The following is a 17,459-nucleotide window of genomic DNA, read 5'->3' on the forward strand; positions in this document are numbered from 1 at the left end:
AGTGACAGGTAAGTTTAACGGAAAATTAATTTCACTGAAACAGTTGTGAATTTAGAGCATGATTTGGGGAAGAACTTAAGAGAGATTTGTATGTATTCACCACTACTCAGCACCAAATTTATAAATGAAGTCTAAAACAATAGGAATATTATATTTATAGAGAAAGCATCTGATTAAATTTGCCATTAAATTATAACTTGAAAAATATGGCAAATATTCGTGTGTTGCTGTGTTCTTGAGTTTATATGACATAGTCAACAGATGCCTGCTCACAGTTCTGCATTATCTTCAAGTACAGACTTCTTTGAACTGAAAAAAACACAACCCAAAGGCCTAAAAAGAATTTTGAAAAGTGCGTTGAAACTGTGCTCAGAGTGCCCTCATTTCTGGTAGTGTGTAACTTTGCAATGTTCTGAAGCTTTACTGGGGGCAGGATAATTTTCTGCCTGTAAAAGATAGGCAGTAAAGTTTGCTTCTGACACCCGAGCGAGAGAGGACCGGTAGAGCCCGTAGAGGAAGATGTGGTCAGGGTGGTCCTTGCCTCTTGGAGTACGTGGTGGGGGACTCGCATCCCTGGACGTTTAGGGCCAAGAGTAACTGTTTTCAATCACGCAATGCTGCGTGGGTGCAAAAAGGCGCCGGTTGTGCAGCGAGGAGGAAGGAGGCACAGGGGAGAAGCAGCCGTGGGTTTGGCCGATGTGCCCCCCCGCCCGGTTATGGGTTGTTTTATTGGAGATTTTTCTGAGGAAGCTTGAAGGCTCCTGAAGCTTCTGGGGGCAAGACTTGCCCTTCGGAGGGGCCCAACCCCTGCTGGTTCTTGGGGATCGCCGAGATCCCATTGCCCCTCTGCGGAGGGAGCTTCGGGTGCGGGCTGCCCTGCCCCGAGGCCGGAGGCAGAGGCGGGGCAGCCCCGGCAGAGGAGGCAGCCCCGGCAGAGGGTGCCGCAGCGCAGAGACTGTCCTTGTCCCGTCCGCCCCTCGGCGCCGCTCCCCTCCCCTGTGTCGGGTTTGTCCCGGGTGACGTTGGGATGCTGGGGAGGGAGGAGAAGAAGGAGGAGGGGAAAGGAGCGTGGCTTCCTCCGCCTCCAGTCGAGGACAGTCCGTTAGCGGGAGCGCAGGGCCGGGGCGGCGGTGCCGAGGAGAACCTTGTGGCAGCGCCGAGCCCCCACGGCAGCGGTACCGGCAGCGGACCCCGCTCGGCTCGCAAGCACTGCGACCTCGGCGCTCTCTGCCGCCGCGGCCGGCCGGGCAGCATGGTCCCCGCGGCGGGACAACTCCTGGCCCTGCTGGCGGTCGCCGCGCTACTCCGCCTCCGTGCGGCAGGTAAGGAGCGGGACCCGGCGGAGGGAGGATGCTGCTGCTCCTCGGGAAGGGGTGTGCGGGCAGCAGGGACAGCTGCGCCTGCTTCTCGGGGAGTTGCGCGTCTCCGTTTGGGATCGGTGGAGACGCCAGCATCCCATGTTGCCAGTTGACGCGCTGGTTACTCTTTCTTTTCTTCCTTTCTTTTTTCCTTGGTTCTTTTACTTCTTCCCTCCTCCTTTCTGTATTTCCTTCTTTTTTTTTTTTTTTTTTTGTTGTTGTTTTGTTTGTGGGGTTGTGTTTGTGGGTTTTTTGGTTTTTTTTTTTTTTTCTTTTTTTTTGGCAAAATGGAAACCTGATGTTGCTTTTTATTAAAAAAAAAAAAAAATTACGAGGGGGCGGGGGCTGGCAGGAGGCAAGGGCAGGGGGGGCTGCACTGAGGCGGGCTCACCAAAACTTTTTCCGCCGACCGCATCCCGGCGCCCCTGTCCGGCTTGGGCGGCGGGCGCTCCCTGCCTCGGCCGGTTCCACGCACCGAGGCTGGTTGTTAGCGACTGCGGGGGGAGGGGGAAGAAGGAGAAAACAAAGGAAAAGTTGGAGGTTTTGTTGTTGCCGAGGGTGGATAGCAAGGAGTGAAGCCTCCTCCTTCACTCCGCCCGCCCTCCAGCCCTCCCCTCGGAGTGGTTATAATAATGTGTTATTATTTGGGCCGTTGAGTTTTGCCAGAATCTCAGCGGGAACCAGGAGGAACCGGGGGGTGTGTGTATTAAAGTTGAGCGGCCGAGGGGGCAGCTGCGATGCCTGCAATTGATGGAGGCTCGGCAAGGTCTCCTTCTCCGTGTTTTTGAGCTTTATAGAGTCGCATTTCCTCTGCGTACCTGGCCGACCCTCGGGGACTGAGGAGGTCAGCGTTTGGGCTCAGGAAACTCTCGGACACAGTTCAGCGAGCTCCGCGATTGTTTTTAGCGCTGAATTAGCTGTCCTTATTAACATCTGACCTTGCGCCGTGACAGTGGCGGTGCCGCTGCTGAACAGTTGCCAGTTTGTGCGGCATCTCCGAGGCGAGCGCCGGGATTTATAGGGACCTTGGGGAGCGCGTGGGGTTGGAAAGCCGCGATGGTATAAGAGTTACAGTTCCTGTAAAAGAACCCGCATAAACTTTTTTTTTTTCCTTCTCCCCCCCTCCCCCTTCCCTCCGTACGCCTCAGATATGTGGTGCCTTCAGAGCAGAAAAGGAGAGGTTTAACGTTTTCGTTTTCCCTGGGATGTGAGATGCACCGGGGAGGTAGTCGCTGGCGGATTCAGCTATTTGATCTTCCATGAAACCGTTCTCGGGAAAATTGCCCTCTCCCCCTCTGCAGCAGATAAACTTTGCTCGCAAACTCCTTGCCGGGGCGCTTTGCCCAGGGAGCGGGGGAGGAGATGCCCGGCGGCATCGCTTACGCGCCAGGTTTGTGACCCTTCCCGCAGTGTCCCCACACGGCCGTGCGGACCGGGGGTCGCCGGGCGCGCAGCGCCTCCCCCCGCCCCCCGCCGTTCCTTGTTTTAAGTTAATTGCACCGAAGTGCTGGAGGAGACCGATGATGTCTTTAAGGAAAAACAGTGATGCTGCAGATTAGAGGGGATCTGTTAATCAATTGCACGTTTGAAAGAGCTTTTCTTCCCTTTGTTGCTTTCGCTAATCCATTTACTTCTCCCCGGGAGGTGACAGATGCTTATATTTCCTGTTATTCAGCTCCGGGGTCCTAGGTCTTGCCATTTGTTGCATTACCGTGAAGGGAGAGGGTCAGCAGAAAGGTAGAGAGAGGTCTGGGGGTTTTCCGGGGGGAGAGCAGGAGGGGAGCGTGTTACAGCTCGCGGGTTCGGGGTCAGTTCCCGTCGCGTTTGTTTTTCCTAGTGCCTTTATTGCTCTCTTTGAAGAGCCTGCCCCGCCGCCCTGCCCTCCTGCGCGGTCCCGGGGGTCTCCCAGCCGGGCGGGGAGGGGTGCAGGGGGGGCTGTGGTAGAAGGCAGCGCCTCCTCCCGGGGCCGCAGGGGGGTGACAGCCCCTCCTCTGCGGGGTGTAAAAGGAGGTGCCGGGCTTTCTGTCCCAGTCCGCGCTTTCTTCCGCGCTTTCTTCTGTCTTTCCGCGGCAGTTGGATCTGTTTTTCAGGCGCAGGGGGAGGGAGGCGCGTAGGGTGTCCCGGCGCTTCTCTTCCTTCCCTTGGCCCCCTGCAGCCCGTGAACAGCGACGTTTGTGCATCTGCCACTGCCAGCCTTTTTCTACCCCCCACTCCCCGAACCTCCCCGCGGCTACCCGGCGGGGTGTGGCCTCCCGGGCATCAGCCACCAGCCAAAACGGCGCCCGACGGCTCCAACTGTGAGCGGGGCTGTTCCCATGTCCGCCTGCCTTTGTGGGCAATGCTGCGGCTCTCCCTGCCTGCGTATGTCATCAGGGGAGATTCCAACTGCGGCGAGGGCGTTCAGCCTCCTCCTCGGCAGTGTAAAATCACAAACCACCATTAAAAGCGGATTTGGAGATTGATGATTTTTTTTTTTTTTTTAATGCTACCCTGTAAATGGGCTTGTAATAATCGTCTCAGCCACCTGTAGAAAGCGTGGATTCGCTATACTTCGATAGGCATGAAGTTGGAGACTCCATTTTCTTCTCTGAATGTGCACCACAGTGGTTGAGGGCCCATAATCACAGCAATAAATACTTCTGTACTTCTATTGTTGAGCGGTATTCTTCTGTTAAATTAGATTTGCTTAATGGTAAACAGAGTCTTTGTTAGGCTACATTACATTTAAACGCTTATTTTTGAAAATGTTATTTCGGCCTTTTCAGTGTTCACGTTACAAATTATTTACCAAAGGCGAGGCAACAGAAAACAGGATGGTCGGTTGTTGAAACTGACGATGCACGTACTTATGGTGACGTACTTACAGAGTTTTGTCCCCTTACCATTAAATAGGAAAGCACGTTTAATCAACCTAAAGTTAATCCTCATGTGACTTGTGAAGTATGCAGAACATTGCGTGAAATAAATGCTGTCAACAGAGTGTCTGGGAATGAAAACATAACGCTGTGCTATGATTGTGCAAGCCCTGACGTTCATAAACCTTTACCTAGTTTTATGAATTAAAAAAAACCCAACAAACGACCAAAAACCAACCAACCAAACAAAAAAAGCCAACCCAAACCCGAATTTTTTAGAGTACAACGTTAGTGGAAGAATGAATGGAAGCACGTATTACTTTTGAATGCCTTTAAATGCCGAACTACAGAAAGCTGTAAAACGCTTGAATCTTTAAAGCTGAATGAGATTTAGCTATAGCTCCTTTCTGACTTTAATAAATGCGGTTCAGCTCTGGAAATTGTACATAGACCACCTGGTAAAAGTCGACACAGCTTTGAATTCAGGAAGTCTTCTCATAGCTTTTAATAAATAACATTGACTACGTTAACTATTTTTAGGTCAAACCTTAATCAGACCTTTTCTAGCACTAATTAAATCGTTAAGTAGTTTAGTGGTGAAGTTTATCCTGGGTCAAGGGTTGCCACTATTTTTTTCCCCTTGAGTGTCTTGATTATGTTAAGCATTTGTGATGGAATTGCAGTTTTCTCCTTAATCTCTTTTCTGTTGTAAACAGCATAGAAATACAATATGCAGGGAGAAAAGGACCAGTTGACAGACAAGGCAAATTAATCCTGTTTAGTGAGCTTTCAGTTGTTTGCAGGAAGGATGATCTTTTTTCTAAACTTACCACACTTTGTGTAAGGTGTGAATAGCTTCCAGAACTGTCATTGGCATGGAAATATATGTGACCACTAATTAGAAAACTGACAGTCTTGGCCCACTAGTCAATGGGAATGAAAAGTAAAAGGAAAAAATGTTAATAAATATGGAGTTTTGTTTGATAACTATGACAGTCTTCTATATAGAAGACTACTTGAAGAATCCTCTTCATGGTTTTTCCTCCAAGTGTTAAATTCACATTTTATATTCAATAAAAGTGTCATCTAGAAGCAGTCAGTGTCTGAGGTTTTTAATTATACTTTTGATTGAGAGAATTTGTTTTAAAGAGCCTCTTCATGTTATTTTGAACATTGCAGGCAAGGACAAAATATTAAGCCAACTTCCTTTGGCTTTCATACATAAATCTTTCTATAGATGTTCTGTGTTGCGTTTCGCCATTGCTCAGAGGGAAGAAATGCTACTTACAGTATTCCATCTAATTTACAGCATCTGTCACTATGTTCTCTGTGCAAAGAATGGTTTGCTATTTAAGTTTGTTTATTCATTGTGAGGCTGTTGCTTTGTAAAGGAAGTTGTCATTAGGCTCAGCATGTCTGGAAAGTATGCAAGTCCTCAAGTCTTCTAATCCAGTGACTACAAAGTAGTTAAGGCTTCAAAGAAAAGTAACGGCAGGATTTTGCTGCCCTGAAAGAGGATGCAGTGTTTGTTAATCCTGCTTTTAATTGTTACTCATACTGCAGACTGCTGCAGCATTGCTAGTAACCATTTGGGACAAACAACAGTTTAACTTAAATTATTGTCTTTCCTCTTGGTTTTGTCTAAACATGTAAGTAGTTTGCAGGGAGATGTCCCTTACCAGCTTTTTGCATTTACTTTTTCCAAGCCTTTGCTGTGCACTACTATTAATTTGCAAACATCTCGCTGGATGGTTTTTCTGATGTTCTCCACAGACTTGACTCACAACCGATCTTTTCCTCTTCACATCTGTTTGTCCTCTTCAGGTAGTTTGGGAAAGGATTTCCACTTTATTTTCCAAGTGATGCTGGCCAGTGATCTTTTTTTGAAACTAAAAATGGCTCTACGTGACTTTTCTAGTGGCAGTAAAAGATGCTTTTCAAGAAGTCAAGATGATCCCTTGGCTATGGAGTATGACTTTCTCTTTTAACTGGCAGTGGATGAAAGTTTTCATCGAAGAAAACCAATAAATCTGTATAGTAATTTCAGTGAAAACAAGAAATCACAGTAGAAATGTATTTCATTGGTGGTACATTTACTGTAGCATGGGCATAAGTAGATGTATTACACCTTCCTTAGGCTTAGCTAGCTAACAGGGTGGTAGCACTGGTCTTGAGCAGTTTGCAAATCATGCTGAAGATGAAATTTGGATGTCCTATAGACAGTTGCATGCTTCTGCGCTGGTCTATTATCAGCTCGTGTGTATCTGCATGAGCTGTTGTGCACATGTATCATATAGTAGTGTTCCCTCTGTTTCTTTCTTCATGAAACAAAGGGGCATTACTGCTGTCTGCTGATTGAATTGGTTTTTGTTCATATTGATGCTTTCTGGTTTTGCAATGTAAACTGTCCCCATGCATGCCTATCTGTGATGGTCAAAAAGTGTGGTATACAGTAGCTGATGGAAGAGGAAAGATACCACAATGTTACTGATTGAGCAGAAGGTATTTGAAGAATGAGAGTTGTCTTACGTAGGACTGCTGAGTCCAGAGCAGAGCTGACTGACATTCCCTCAAGGTTGTGTGGTTGTGAGGGTACAGTTTCATGGGCAACTGAAACTCTTTGTTTATTTGGTTAAATCAATAAGCTGACTCTGCTGGAAAGTAATCATAGGGAAAAAGGATTCTGCAGAAGTGAAAGACTACGTGGGCAGAGGTGAACAGAGAGTTAGCACAACAAAGAAAGGAAAGACATTTTCTTCTTCCACTGTATCAGTTTTGCCGGAGCAACAGGAAGATATTTTGTGAGGATACTACTTGAAGGAACAGCAAAGTGAATCAATTTGAAACTGTTCCAGACCCCAGTTTGGCCAATGTCTAGTTTTAAAGTGTGAGTAGTCCAGTCAGGAAATTGGATTGGGTCCCTGTAGGCATTTTGTCACTGAGCTCTCCCATCGGTTTCACATGGAAGACATGCATCTGAAAACCTTTCAGATTCCTACTTCAGCTTCAGATGTGAACTTGTAAAAACACACGTTCAGTGTGCTTTCTTGAATGAAAAATACCCATGTGTATATTGTCATATCTGTGAAACCTCTACGGAACTAAGATCTGTCTTCTAATTTCACTGTTTGGACACCTTGTTTTATATAAGCAACATAAACATTTAATTCTGTAACTCCAGGTTATTGCCTCTTGTCCTCATTAACACTGCTTTAGGCTGTTCATTTAGCTGCTCATCTGGTAAGTATTATTTTAAGATGAAGTGGCTTCTAGAAATTATTTTCCTTGCTTTTGGTAGTTTAATTCCTTAACATTATTTTTTTTTCAGTGGTATTGTGTACATAAGTAGAATGACTTGACTGGTTGTATAAAGAGAGGATAAATTCTGTTAGGGTTCTCGTAAAATTGTCTTACTTTTCAAAACAACATACACAACTGTCTAGTTGAATCATAAATCAGACTATCAGTGGACTAATATCTTGTCAAAGTAATAACGTGGTCACATACTCAGGGTATGTAGGGGACAGATAACATACAGGAAAAGAAGGAAGATTATTATCCCCATTTCTTCAGTAAAAAAAGTATAAAAAACTATGGTTGTAAATAATAAATTTGATTTCTACTAGTCAGAAACACTCTTTTCGATATCATATGAACTATAAACAAAAGTAAGTTAATCATAATGTAAGTCTAAAAGAGGAATCACAAAGCTCTACCCAGTGCAAACTAATGAGACTAGCAGACTCCTGCAGAAGTGAAGGAGCTTTCTTTCCTCCCTGTTACAACAGAATACGTAGATTTCGTGAGGCGCAAAAGATTTTTTTTTTTGAAGAGGAAAGTTCAGGGGCAGAGAAAACTGGCACAGGAAAATCTTGGGAACAGGTTAACTCAGAGCACAGCTCAGGTATTTGAGCTGTGTTTCACGGGAAGATCTTAAAATTACTTTTTATGTACTTTTCTATTGGTAAGACATTAATCTTTCACTTCTAAAGGCCTTAATGTGCTGTAACTATTGCAGTTTTTCTTTTCCATATGGCCAGGCCTCTTTCTGTCATCCTAGTGGTATTTTCAGCTTATATGTTTGACATGTAAAACTCTCTTCTTCCTGAAAACCAGTTTTTGGGAAGGTAGAGCTCCTCAGTTTCATATCTAACTTGAGTAGTCATTTTCTTGATATTCTGCCTCATGTAAAAGTCCCCATTGTATTTTTTGCTGGAGTCTGTTCTAATTTCTTCCTGAACTATTCAGTCACATTGCTAGGGGTTTTTTAACTTTTGATGATATTAATCAAAATGAGGTGTGGCTTGAAGTGTCTTGGTTCAAATATACATTGTTTAAGGGGTGGATGGGTACCCTTCTGGGAATCCAGAGGAGGGCCACGAGGATGATAAGGGGGCTGGAGCACCTCCCGTATGAAGACAGGCTGAGAAAGTTGGGGCTCTTCAGCCTGGAGAAGAGAAGGCTGCGTGGAGACCTCAGAGCAGCCTTCCAGTGTCTGAAGGGGGTCTATAACGATGCTGGGGAGGGATTCTTCATCAGGGACTGTAGTGATAGGACAAGGCATAATGGCTTCAAACTTAAACAGGGGAAGTTTAGATTAGATATAAGGAAGAAGTTCTTTACTGTGAGGGTGGTGAGGTGCTGGAACAGGTTGCCCAAAGAAGTGGTGAATGCTCCATCCCTGGCAATGTTCAAGGCCAGGTTGGAAAGAGCCCATGTCAGGGGGGTTGGAACTAGAGGATCTTAAGGTCCTTTCTAACTGTAACCATTCTATGATTCTATATCCAAAAGCACTGTTAAAAGAAGTTACTTTGTTCCCTCTGCCCCGCTTTTCAGCATTTCCTTCCTGTGGGATGTTATCACCTTCCATCTTTCCTGTCAGAGCAGTGGACGAACATTTGGCAACCTGTTTCAGTCAACATCAGAAAAACCCCGCAGTTCACTTGGTCTGAGGTAACCCAGTTGATTCTGAGTTTGGTGGATCAGAGATTTCTCACGTGAGCAGCTCTGCCAATAGGTCAGAGGAGGCTATAAGTTCTGCAGGGCTGTTACCAAGCTGAGGTTTAGTGTCAGTGTGTGTCACACACTTTCTTAGTTTCTTCCCTCATGCTTCACAGGAGCTTCCCATAAATACCTGCAAAACTAATAGTTATCCTTCCTTGTTGTGATATCTGTAGAAATGCCTCATTTAAAGGTTAGGCTCATTGTGTGGTATCATTCTGGTCACTATTGTTTGTTTCTCTCTATACTCAGTTTTGTCTCCTACTGCAAGCTGTTTATTACAGTTTAATATGTCGTTGGCCCATGCCTGCAATTCCAGTAAGATACAGCCATATAAAGAAATAATAATATGTTACTGATACAGTAAGTCACTGTGAGAGCGCTACGATAAAACTAGTTGTCTATGGGATCGCTAGTGTTGGCAGAAAGGGCTGCACACTGAGACACAGGAGGTCTGAGTCACAGCAGTGCCACCTTAGGTCAGACAAAGGTGTTGTAGTACCTCACTGGTTTGTTCTTTTGGATGTAGAACAAAGGTCTGATACTACAAGAGTAAGACATCTCTGGAAGAAAAAAGCCGAGGACAGTTCTAGAAACGTTCATCAGATTTGTCTGGAGAAATTACTTTTACGAGTGTATCAAAAGCTTTGCTGAATAGAGCAAGATCAGAAAATGAGAAAAAGGGGGGGGGGGGGGGGGGGGGGGAGTAATACTTGATAGCCCAGGACTCTTAACAGCGGCAGCTGAGTTACTTTAAGAAAGGTTCTGTGAATTTCTTTTATGAACCAATAATTAAAAAAACTGCTTGAAAGCTTAAGAGGCTCCAACCATGGAGCCTCATAACATTTTCTGCATACTTGATCATAGTAAAATTTTAGCAAGAAGTTACACAACATAAAGAGAATGCCAATATTTTGTGCTTAAAATGAGAGAGTGCATATTCTGGGTGATAAATTAACATAGTTTTACTGTGGTTGTTTCTAGTTTAGAAAAATGACAGGGCAGAATTGTGTTACAGAAAAAAAACAGTGCTAGAGCTAATAATGTGGCAACGATGTTTCTGTATATAGTAAACTTTATCTCTTCTTAAAAAACCAAAGGCACAAAAAAGCAAATGAAGGCTATGTCATAGATTTTAGATAGATAATCCCAATATAATTTCATATATACTTTTATTTTGGGCAGCAACAATTCTGATTCTAAATGTGTGTTGGTTTTCACATTTTGCCAATTCCGCTGATGCACTGGAGAAGCATTTTTCTTTATAAAAAGTTCCCTTGAGGTGCGCCTGCCCTGAGATGTAATTGTCAAGTAATGCAAAACTACTCAAACTGTGTATTGGAGAGCTGACTGGACAAAAACTAACCCTGAAAAGCCCAACCCAGTGCTGGCTAGGCTGCCTGAATTGGCTTACCTCCTGTCCGCAGAAACACCAATGCTGGAGTGGGGAAGAGGCCAGGCTGGAGGGCTGGGAGGGAGAGCATATGGCAGCCCTAGCACAGAGTACCTTGAATTGCTGTGGGACTATACTGTTGGAGATAGAAAATGTGATATGCAGAAATATTAACAAAAGTGTGTGGGCTAGAGACACTTTTACAATATCGTTATAGCTGATAAGATTTGTATTCTGCAGAGCTGAGCCGAACCTGTGCTGTTCAAAGAAAAATCTCACCTGCCTCGAAAGTCTGGTCTGCAAACAAGTGTTTAATTAGTTGTCAGGTAGTTATTCTCACCACAAATGCTCTTTGTCATTTACCATTGTGTTTGAGCAGTTGAATCTCCAGCAGATGTTGCTTAAGGTTAATTTCAGGATTCAGCTGAGTTTTGTATTGCATTATACTAGGCAAGAGTGCATGATCTTTTGGAATTAAATGTGTTAATGAAACAAGATACATTTTTTGGTACAGTAAACAATGAAACGGACAAAAGGAGAGTTTTGTGAAGGTTCTAAAGATCTATCAAAGCTTTCAGTCTGCTATTTGAATATTCTAAGTTGAACATAGGGAGGATCTTGTAGCATTTAGCCGTAATTACTCTTTTAGATCTTGAAACTCTCTGTTGAGAAATACAAATCGTGCTTCTTTAGAACAGACATGAAACATATTTTTCATAAAGTTGAAAAGAAAAAAAGGGGAGGATTCTGTGACAGAGAAACCAGAGAATTATGTTCATATAAGAAATACCTTGACTAAGGAATGGGAAATAAAAATCATTTGTGGTATCCTAGGAACTCAATAGCTGAAGAGTGATCTTAAACATGAAAAATTATTTAAAAAATTGCAGTTTCAGTGGTGGTTACTGATGACTCCTTTCATGACAGACCAGAATCCCTTACAAAGGGGAAAGTGGTATTATGTAGATAAAATTATAAGCTTGAACAGGATCTAAACCAAACCTAGATGAGGAAGATATATCTGCTGGTTTTTTAATTTTAAAAATAATTGTGCTTCCTAGCTCTGCCTGGAGGCAATTTAACAACAAATTGATCTTTTTTAAAAGTATTTCCAGCCAGACCAGAAGCAGTAGTTAATAAATATCTTAAGACAGTGAGTCTGTCCTGTATACTTGGTTTTGCAAACTCAGTGAATTTGGATATTAATATCTGAAATTGTGGATAGTAATTCAACCTGTTTTTCTAAGGTGGATCACACATTCATCTAGTTTTCTCTGTGTCTATGTAGAAATAGGATTCAGAAATCTATTCCCTAAGAGAGGTAACAGAGAATCTGTTACGAAGTTCATGATACTGTAGTTTTCAAAGCAACAAGGATAAAAACCCCACTCTTCTTTCAAATTTTATGTCTAGAGAGCTTTTTTTTCCCAGGATAATGGTGCTCTTGAGAAAAATACACGTATTTTTGTCGATGTGTTATTTATAAACATATGGAGTGTAGAAAATGCTTTGTTGAGGATCATGCCAGTCAAGGACAAGAGCATGTGGAGTTAGGAAAGGTAGATTTCAGAAGTTATCTTGGTTTGTAATCCATGGGACAAATTTAAAGTGAGGAGCAGCTTTGATTCTTGGACTTGGGGAAGATATGTTTACACTGGAAAGGACTGCAAAGAGCAGAAGTGTCGATTTACATCACATTTTCAAAATTACAAAAAGCGGAAAATGTTACCTCACATTTACTGAACACTTACTGTGTACGCAGAGGTAGGTAGTTATTAGAAAGTATTAGTTTGGTGTGAAACCACAGAGTTAACTACATGTAGTAACTTCTTCCTGCAGACAAGTCTTTAGTGATCAGTGCAATACTTGAAATGTCACCTTTGTTCTGGCCATTGGCACATGATTTATTGTTTCTAGAAATAAAGGGTGAAAAATCAAACCTTGGTACTGTGGTGTTAGGTTCTGTAGAAATTCTTCAAGTGTCTTTACATCTGCTATATTTTCTAGGAAGCTGAAGATCTTCTGTAACTACAGTATGATTGGGGAAAAAAGGATCAGAAAGGACCTTGAAAGGTCGTATTTTCTGTTCTTCAAGGCAGAATCATCTTTAGTTGACATGATCTATTCTCAAGACATGACAGGAACAGAGGTTTGAGGACTTCCGTGGGCAAGCATGCAGTCTTAGTGAATACGTACTCTTGATTGTAACTTAAGTGCACTAGTTCCTCTTAGAGTTTATTCCTCTACCCCTTGAAGTTGTTTTTTATTTTTTTGGTGTCTTCTGAAACAGTTCCTCAAGCTTTGAAATGAACTCTCTTCAAAAACTATCTTCTTTCCTTGTAGACTTCTCTCCTTTGACACTCCCTTCCCACTCCTGTTTTCTTATCCTTTCCTTTTACATCATGTTTTCTGAATCTCATGGTTGTGTTCAAAAAGTCTCTTCTACTTGCTCCAAAACATCTTTCTTGAAGCCTACTGACCAAAACTGGTATATTCCAGCCTAGGCTGCACCAACAGTGGGTAAAGGAAGAGGATTATTTCCTGTATTTACCAGATGACGTTGTTTGTATTTCCCAGAGTGATGTCTGACTGTTTTGTGGGAGGATGGCATAGCTCAGGTTCTGATCTACTCTGGATATTTAATGCAGAGTTGTTGCCAAGTTCCCATTCAGTGCCAGTGCAATGGTTTAAGCACAAAACCTTCTGCCTGTGTTCACTTAATTGTACGTCTTTATTTCCAGCCACTCCATACCATTTTTTGGCTGACATTTTATTTCATTTGCCAAGATCAAAATACTTGCAACACCTAACTTCTTGTGGAGTTCAGGAAGAGAGACGTCCATAGGGTTGAAACTTGTGAAACTCCATTGTATCAGTTAGCCACTGGGAGCTGACTCTCATTATGGTTTTCCAATGAGTTGTCATTTGCGTCTATGTAATTTTTTCATATTTCATCTATAAGACTGTCGTGTGGGACAGTTCCCCCTCAAACTAATTATCACCTTCATTTTCCGCTAGTGCCTCAGCTTCATGCTGTCCTTCAATGCAGGAATAGGAGCTGTCATATTACAGTCCTTGGGAGCTTAACTTCCCTCAGGAGAAACTCTTGTGACATGTCTAAAGCTCTGCTTCTGTGATTTCTTCTTAAATAACTTGCCTTTCTGTATCTTTCTGTAACTCTCATAACGTATGTTGTCATACTGTACTAGAGAATGAGATTCATCAATTTGAATGGCATACTTCAGTTCTGATTGTTTTCAAAGAGTCAGGTTTGTGGTTGGTTTTTTTTTCCGCCCCCTGAGTTCAGACAAAGTCCATAGTAAACTTTTTGTAAATGACAGTTTCTCTTAGTATCATGCCTGCATCAATTTAATGGATTAAAATGGTATCCTTTAATGTCATACTGGTTAATATATTTCTTTCTTCTTTTGATCTTTAAAATCTCATACTGTGGAGTAGTTAGAATCACAGAATCAAGTAGGTTGGGAAAGACCTTTAAGATCATCAAGTCCGACCATTACCCCAGGACTGCCAAGTTCACCACTAAACTGTGTCACTAAGGGCTTCATCTGCACTGTTTTTGAACACTTCCAGTTGCATGTTGCAAGACCAAGGCAATTAAGTAAAACTACGGTACATTTGGGAGCATATGATATAATTTCAATTTTAAGTATTAATAAGCACCTGAAATAAGTTCTGGGCTTAGAATTATAGAAATAACATAAGAATAAATATGTGCACTTGTCATTTTCTCTGCAGGGTTGTTTGCAGTTCCTGTAACTCCCATCACCCTGTCCTCTCCCTTTATTTTACTTTTACTTTATTATTTACTTTACTTTATATGATTTTGTTTTTTTGCCTACAGCATATTTCATTCTGACACTTGGTCAGGAATTCACAATTACGCTGTAGTTGCCTACCAAAGGTAGGAAGAACTTAAAGAAATCCACAGTGTCTGTTTCTAGCTGTCTAAGGAAAAAGAAAAAAGTGCCTGAACAGCAGGTAGGAAAACCACCTCCAAACAGATGGTTTTCTGTGACTAACTGAGCCATTAGCATGTTCTTTTATAAGGCTGCATTATGTTGCCTGAGAAAATGCTGGTATCAGCATCTGTTGCATGGGATGGAAGAGTAAAGGCAGGAAAGTGAGAGATGGGGAGCACAGCTCTGGCGAGGTGGGGTGGATGGGCTTGTCTGAGCAGAGGAGGTGGACTGTGATCCAGTTTATGAAGAGAATAAATGTCTGTGAGATGTGGAAAAGGGATCAGGATTGTGCAAATAGCAACTATGGGAGAGGTTAATGTGCTCATTAGTGGCACTGGCAGAGAATTAGAAGTTTCTACTGCTGCCCTGCCAACATGGCTGGTGGTACCACTACTGAACATAACACCACATCGGAAAGTCCTGCCTTATACTGTGGTTACTTTTTTCTTCTTCAGGACATACAGCTTAAGCAGTGGCTATGTCTTTCACCATGCATTGTATAGCAAGTTTTATTTGAGAAAAAAAAGGGAGGTGAAGTTGTGTCTGCTGTGGTGACTGGATATTTCAAATACCTTGTCCAATTTGAAATACTCAAAGTAGATAGAGACATGAAGAAAGTCATTGCCAATTTTACCATCACAGGTCCTGTCACTCTGAGAGTCATAATAATGTAGAAACAATAGGGGACCCTGCTTATTTAGGAAAATACACATGCTTTTTTTCCTTGAGGTCAAAACCATAGTTATGAAATAGTGACAATTATGATCTACTTTATTTCAGTGCATGTCTGATATATACAGTTCCTTTGTGGCATTTACTGGTTTGGGTTTTTTTCCTCTGTTTTTTCCTTTGTTTCTTCCTGCCCCCTTCCCCCCCAATGATAAAACCACCCTCTTTGGTAGTTCTGAGTCAGGTCAGTCCTGGGCCTGGGCTTTTCTGTGCAGAGACTGCCAAGTTTTTAGAAAATATTTGGTGGTTTAGGGATTTGGATGAATGTCCAAAAGGGACCAAGACTTGAGACCTCCAAATGTCTTTAATTTAAAACCATAATTTGGAAAGGATCCTTCTTTAGTCCCAAAGTTAAAAACCGCAGTACTTTCATTTATACTATTAGTTGTCATTCTCTCCACTACCAGGGTACCCCTCCATTCTGAACAAACTAAAGTTTGTTCTGCTACTTTAACAAAACAGTTAGTTGGTTTAATGTTCTGTGATGAAGTGTCTTATCTAGGTCTTAGGTTAGCTGTTAAGAAGATATTTATGAAGTGGTAAGAATTCTCTGCTCTGTGGTGTATTTATTCTCTAGAGTGGGGCAAAATGCTGTTTGACTATCAAATAAAGTAGTTCAGCTTCAAATTATATGTTCAAGTTAAAGGCAACAATTTCAATCTTTTAGTAACCCTCTAAATAAGTAGAGTATCTGGAACTGCTCAAAACTTACGTAATTTGACCTCTTCTATAGGAAAAGCAGTTTAGATAGATTAATATGGCAAGTGGCTATCCAAGGGAGGAAAATTTTGGAGATTTACAAACCAAGTTAAAGTTGTACTTTTATTCTATGTGCAGATGGTAAAATACAGCTGAAGATTAAGAACCGATTCCTGAGCTCATTTTTTTAGTACTCAAGACTTATTTGACTGATTTATCAAATACTGTGCTAAATTCTTGTAAGTATTTGAAGCTGGCATTTGTGATATTCGCTTGGGAGTGTGGTGTTTGTCGTAACAACAGTGTTATCAGCAGACGTTACCCTCATTTTTGCACAGTTTTCGTTGGTGTTCGACCTTATTACAGCCGTAGTAGTTAAGATCCAAGCAGTAGAAGACTTCATGTTTTAGGTGTTTCTCAGTCAGGCAATGCAAATACAGTTATTTTTAAAGGAGTTCTGTATGAACCACTGCTTTGCCATCAAGAGTTTTAAAACAACATTGTTTGGGATTTCAGTTGGATCTATCAAACAGTAGTGTTTTATCTCTGTGTCTCTCACACATATTAAAAAAACCTGTATGTGAGCTCTTTCACTCACCAGTTATGTATCAGCAGAATTTATCAGGCATAGCTTGTGATGTATTGAATTTTGCAATAAGTAATAGACTAGCACTTAAATGATAAGTAATTTGTGAACTATGTTGCTTATTCATTTGCTATGCTTAATTAGCTCTAGAGTGCCAGCTCAGCTCCACAGAAAAGATTTTGTTGGATTCTCAAAGGCTTCAATTTATTGAACTTCAGTAACCTGAGCATTCATTTCTGTAGAGTCCCTGCTTCTGTCTCTGTTGAAGAAGGCAGACCTTTGTGTAGTGTAAAATAGTTGCTTTGGTCTTCTTTTTTATTTTATATTTTCACCTGTGTGATTATAGCTCTGACTGAAAAGAAATCTTCAGGAAAATTTGTTTTCCTGACTCTAATGAGTGTTTTTGCACTAAGTTGGTTTCTAATTCACTGTATGGTTTTATTGATCTGACAAACAATGTGAATGAACTGTAACTGTCTAAAGCCAAGCTTGCCTGTTTCTCCACACGACTGCAAAGTTCATGCATGCATACAGATTGTATGACAAATTAGCAGTCTCTGTCTGTATAGGAGTCTAGCAAGGAATACCGCAATGCTGTGTAAGACTGGAATAGGTGGGGACAGACATCTGTCTTTCATATAACGGCATTCGGAATTGCATGAGAAGCAGTGTTGTTCTGGAGGCAGTCTCTACGTCTTGTATAAGACACACAGGGAAAGTTTGTTAATTAAGTTAGCATTTATACCTCTTTGATGAAGGCAATAATGAATTTTTAACTCTGTGAGAAACCAAACTTTCTCAGTGAGCATACAATAACTTTTTTTACCTGTTCAGAAGATGTATTAAAAAAAAAGC

The 17,459-nt window shown here is 42.1% G+C and overlaps 1 protein-coding gene across 1 annotated transcript in view; it reads left to right on the plus strand.

Moving 5' to 3' along the window:
• Positions 1-1,072: 1,072 nt before the first annotated feature.
• Positions 1,073-17,459, plus strand: part of ROR2 (receptor tyrosine kinase like orphan receptor 2) — a 153,043-nt gene continuing 136,656 nt past the window's right edge. The window contains exon 1 of the mRNA XM_030470589.1: positions 1,073-1,322. Coding sequence (XP_030326449.1) covers positions 1,253-1,322 — 70 coding nt within the window. The 5' untranslated portion in view covers positions 1,073-1,252. The remainder of the gene's footprint in view (positions 1,323-17,459) is intronic.

The sequence above is a fragment of the Strigops habroptila genome, chromosome Z (genome assembly GCF_004027225.2).
Source record: "Strigops habroptila isolate Jane chromosome Z, bStrHab1.2.pri, whole genome shotgun sequence".
Taxonomy (NCBI): domain Eukaryota; kingdom Metazoa; phylum Chordata; class Aves; order Psittaciformes; family Psittacidae; genus Strigops; species Strigops habroptila.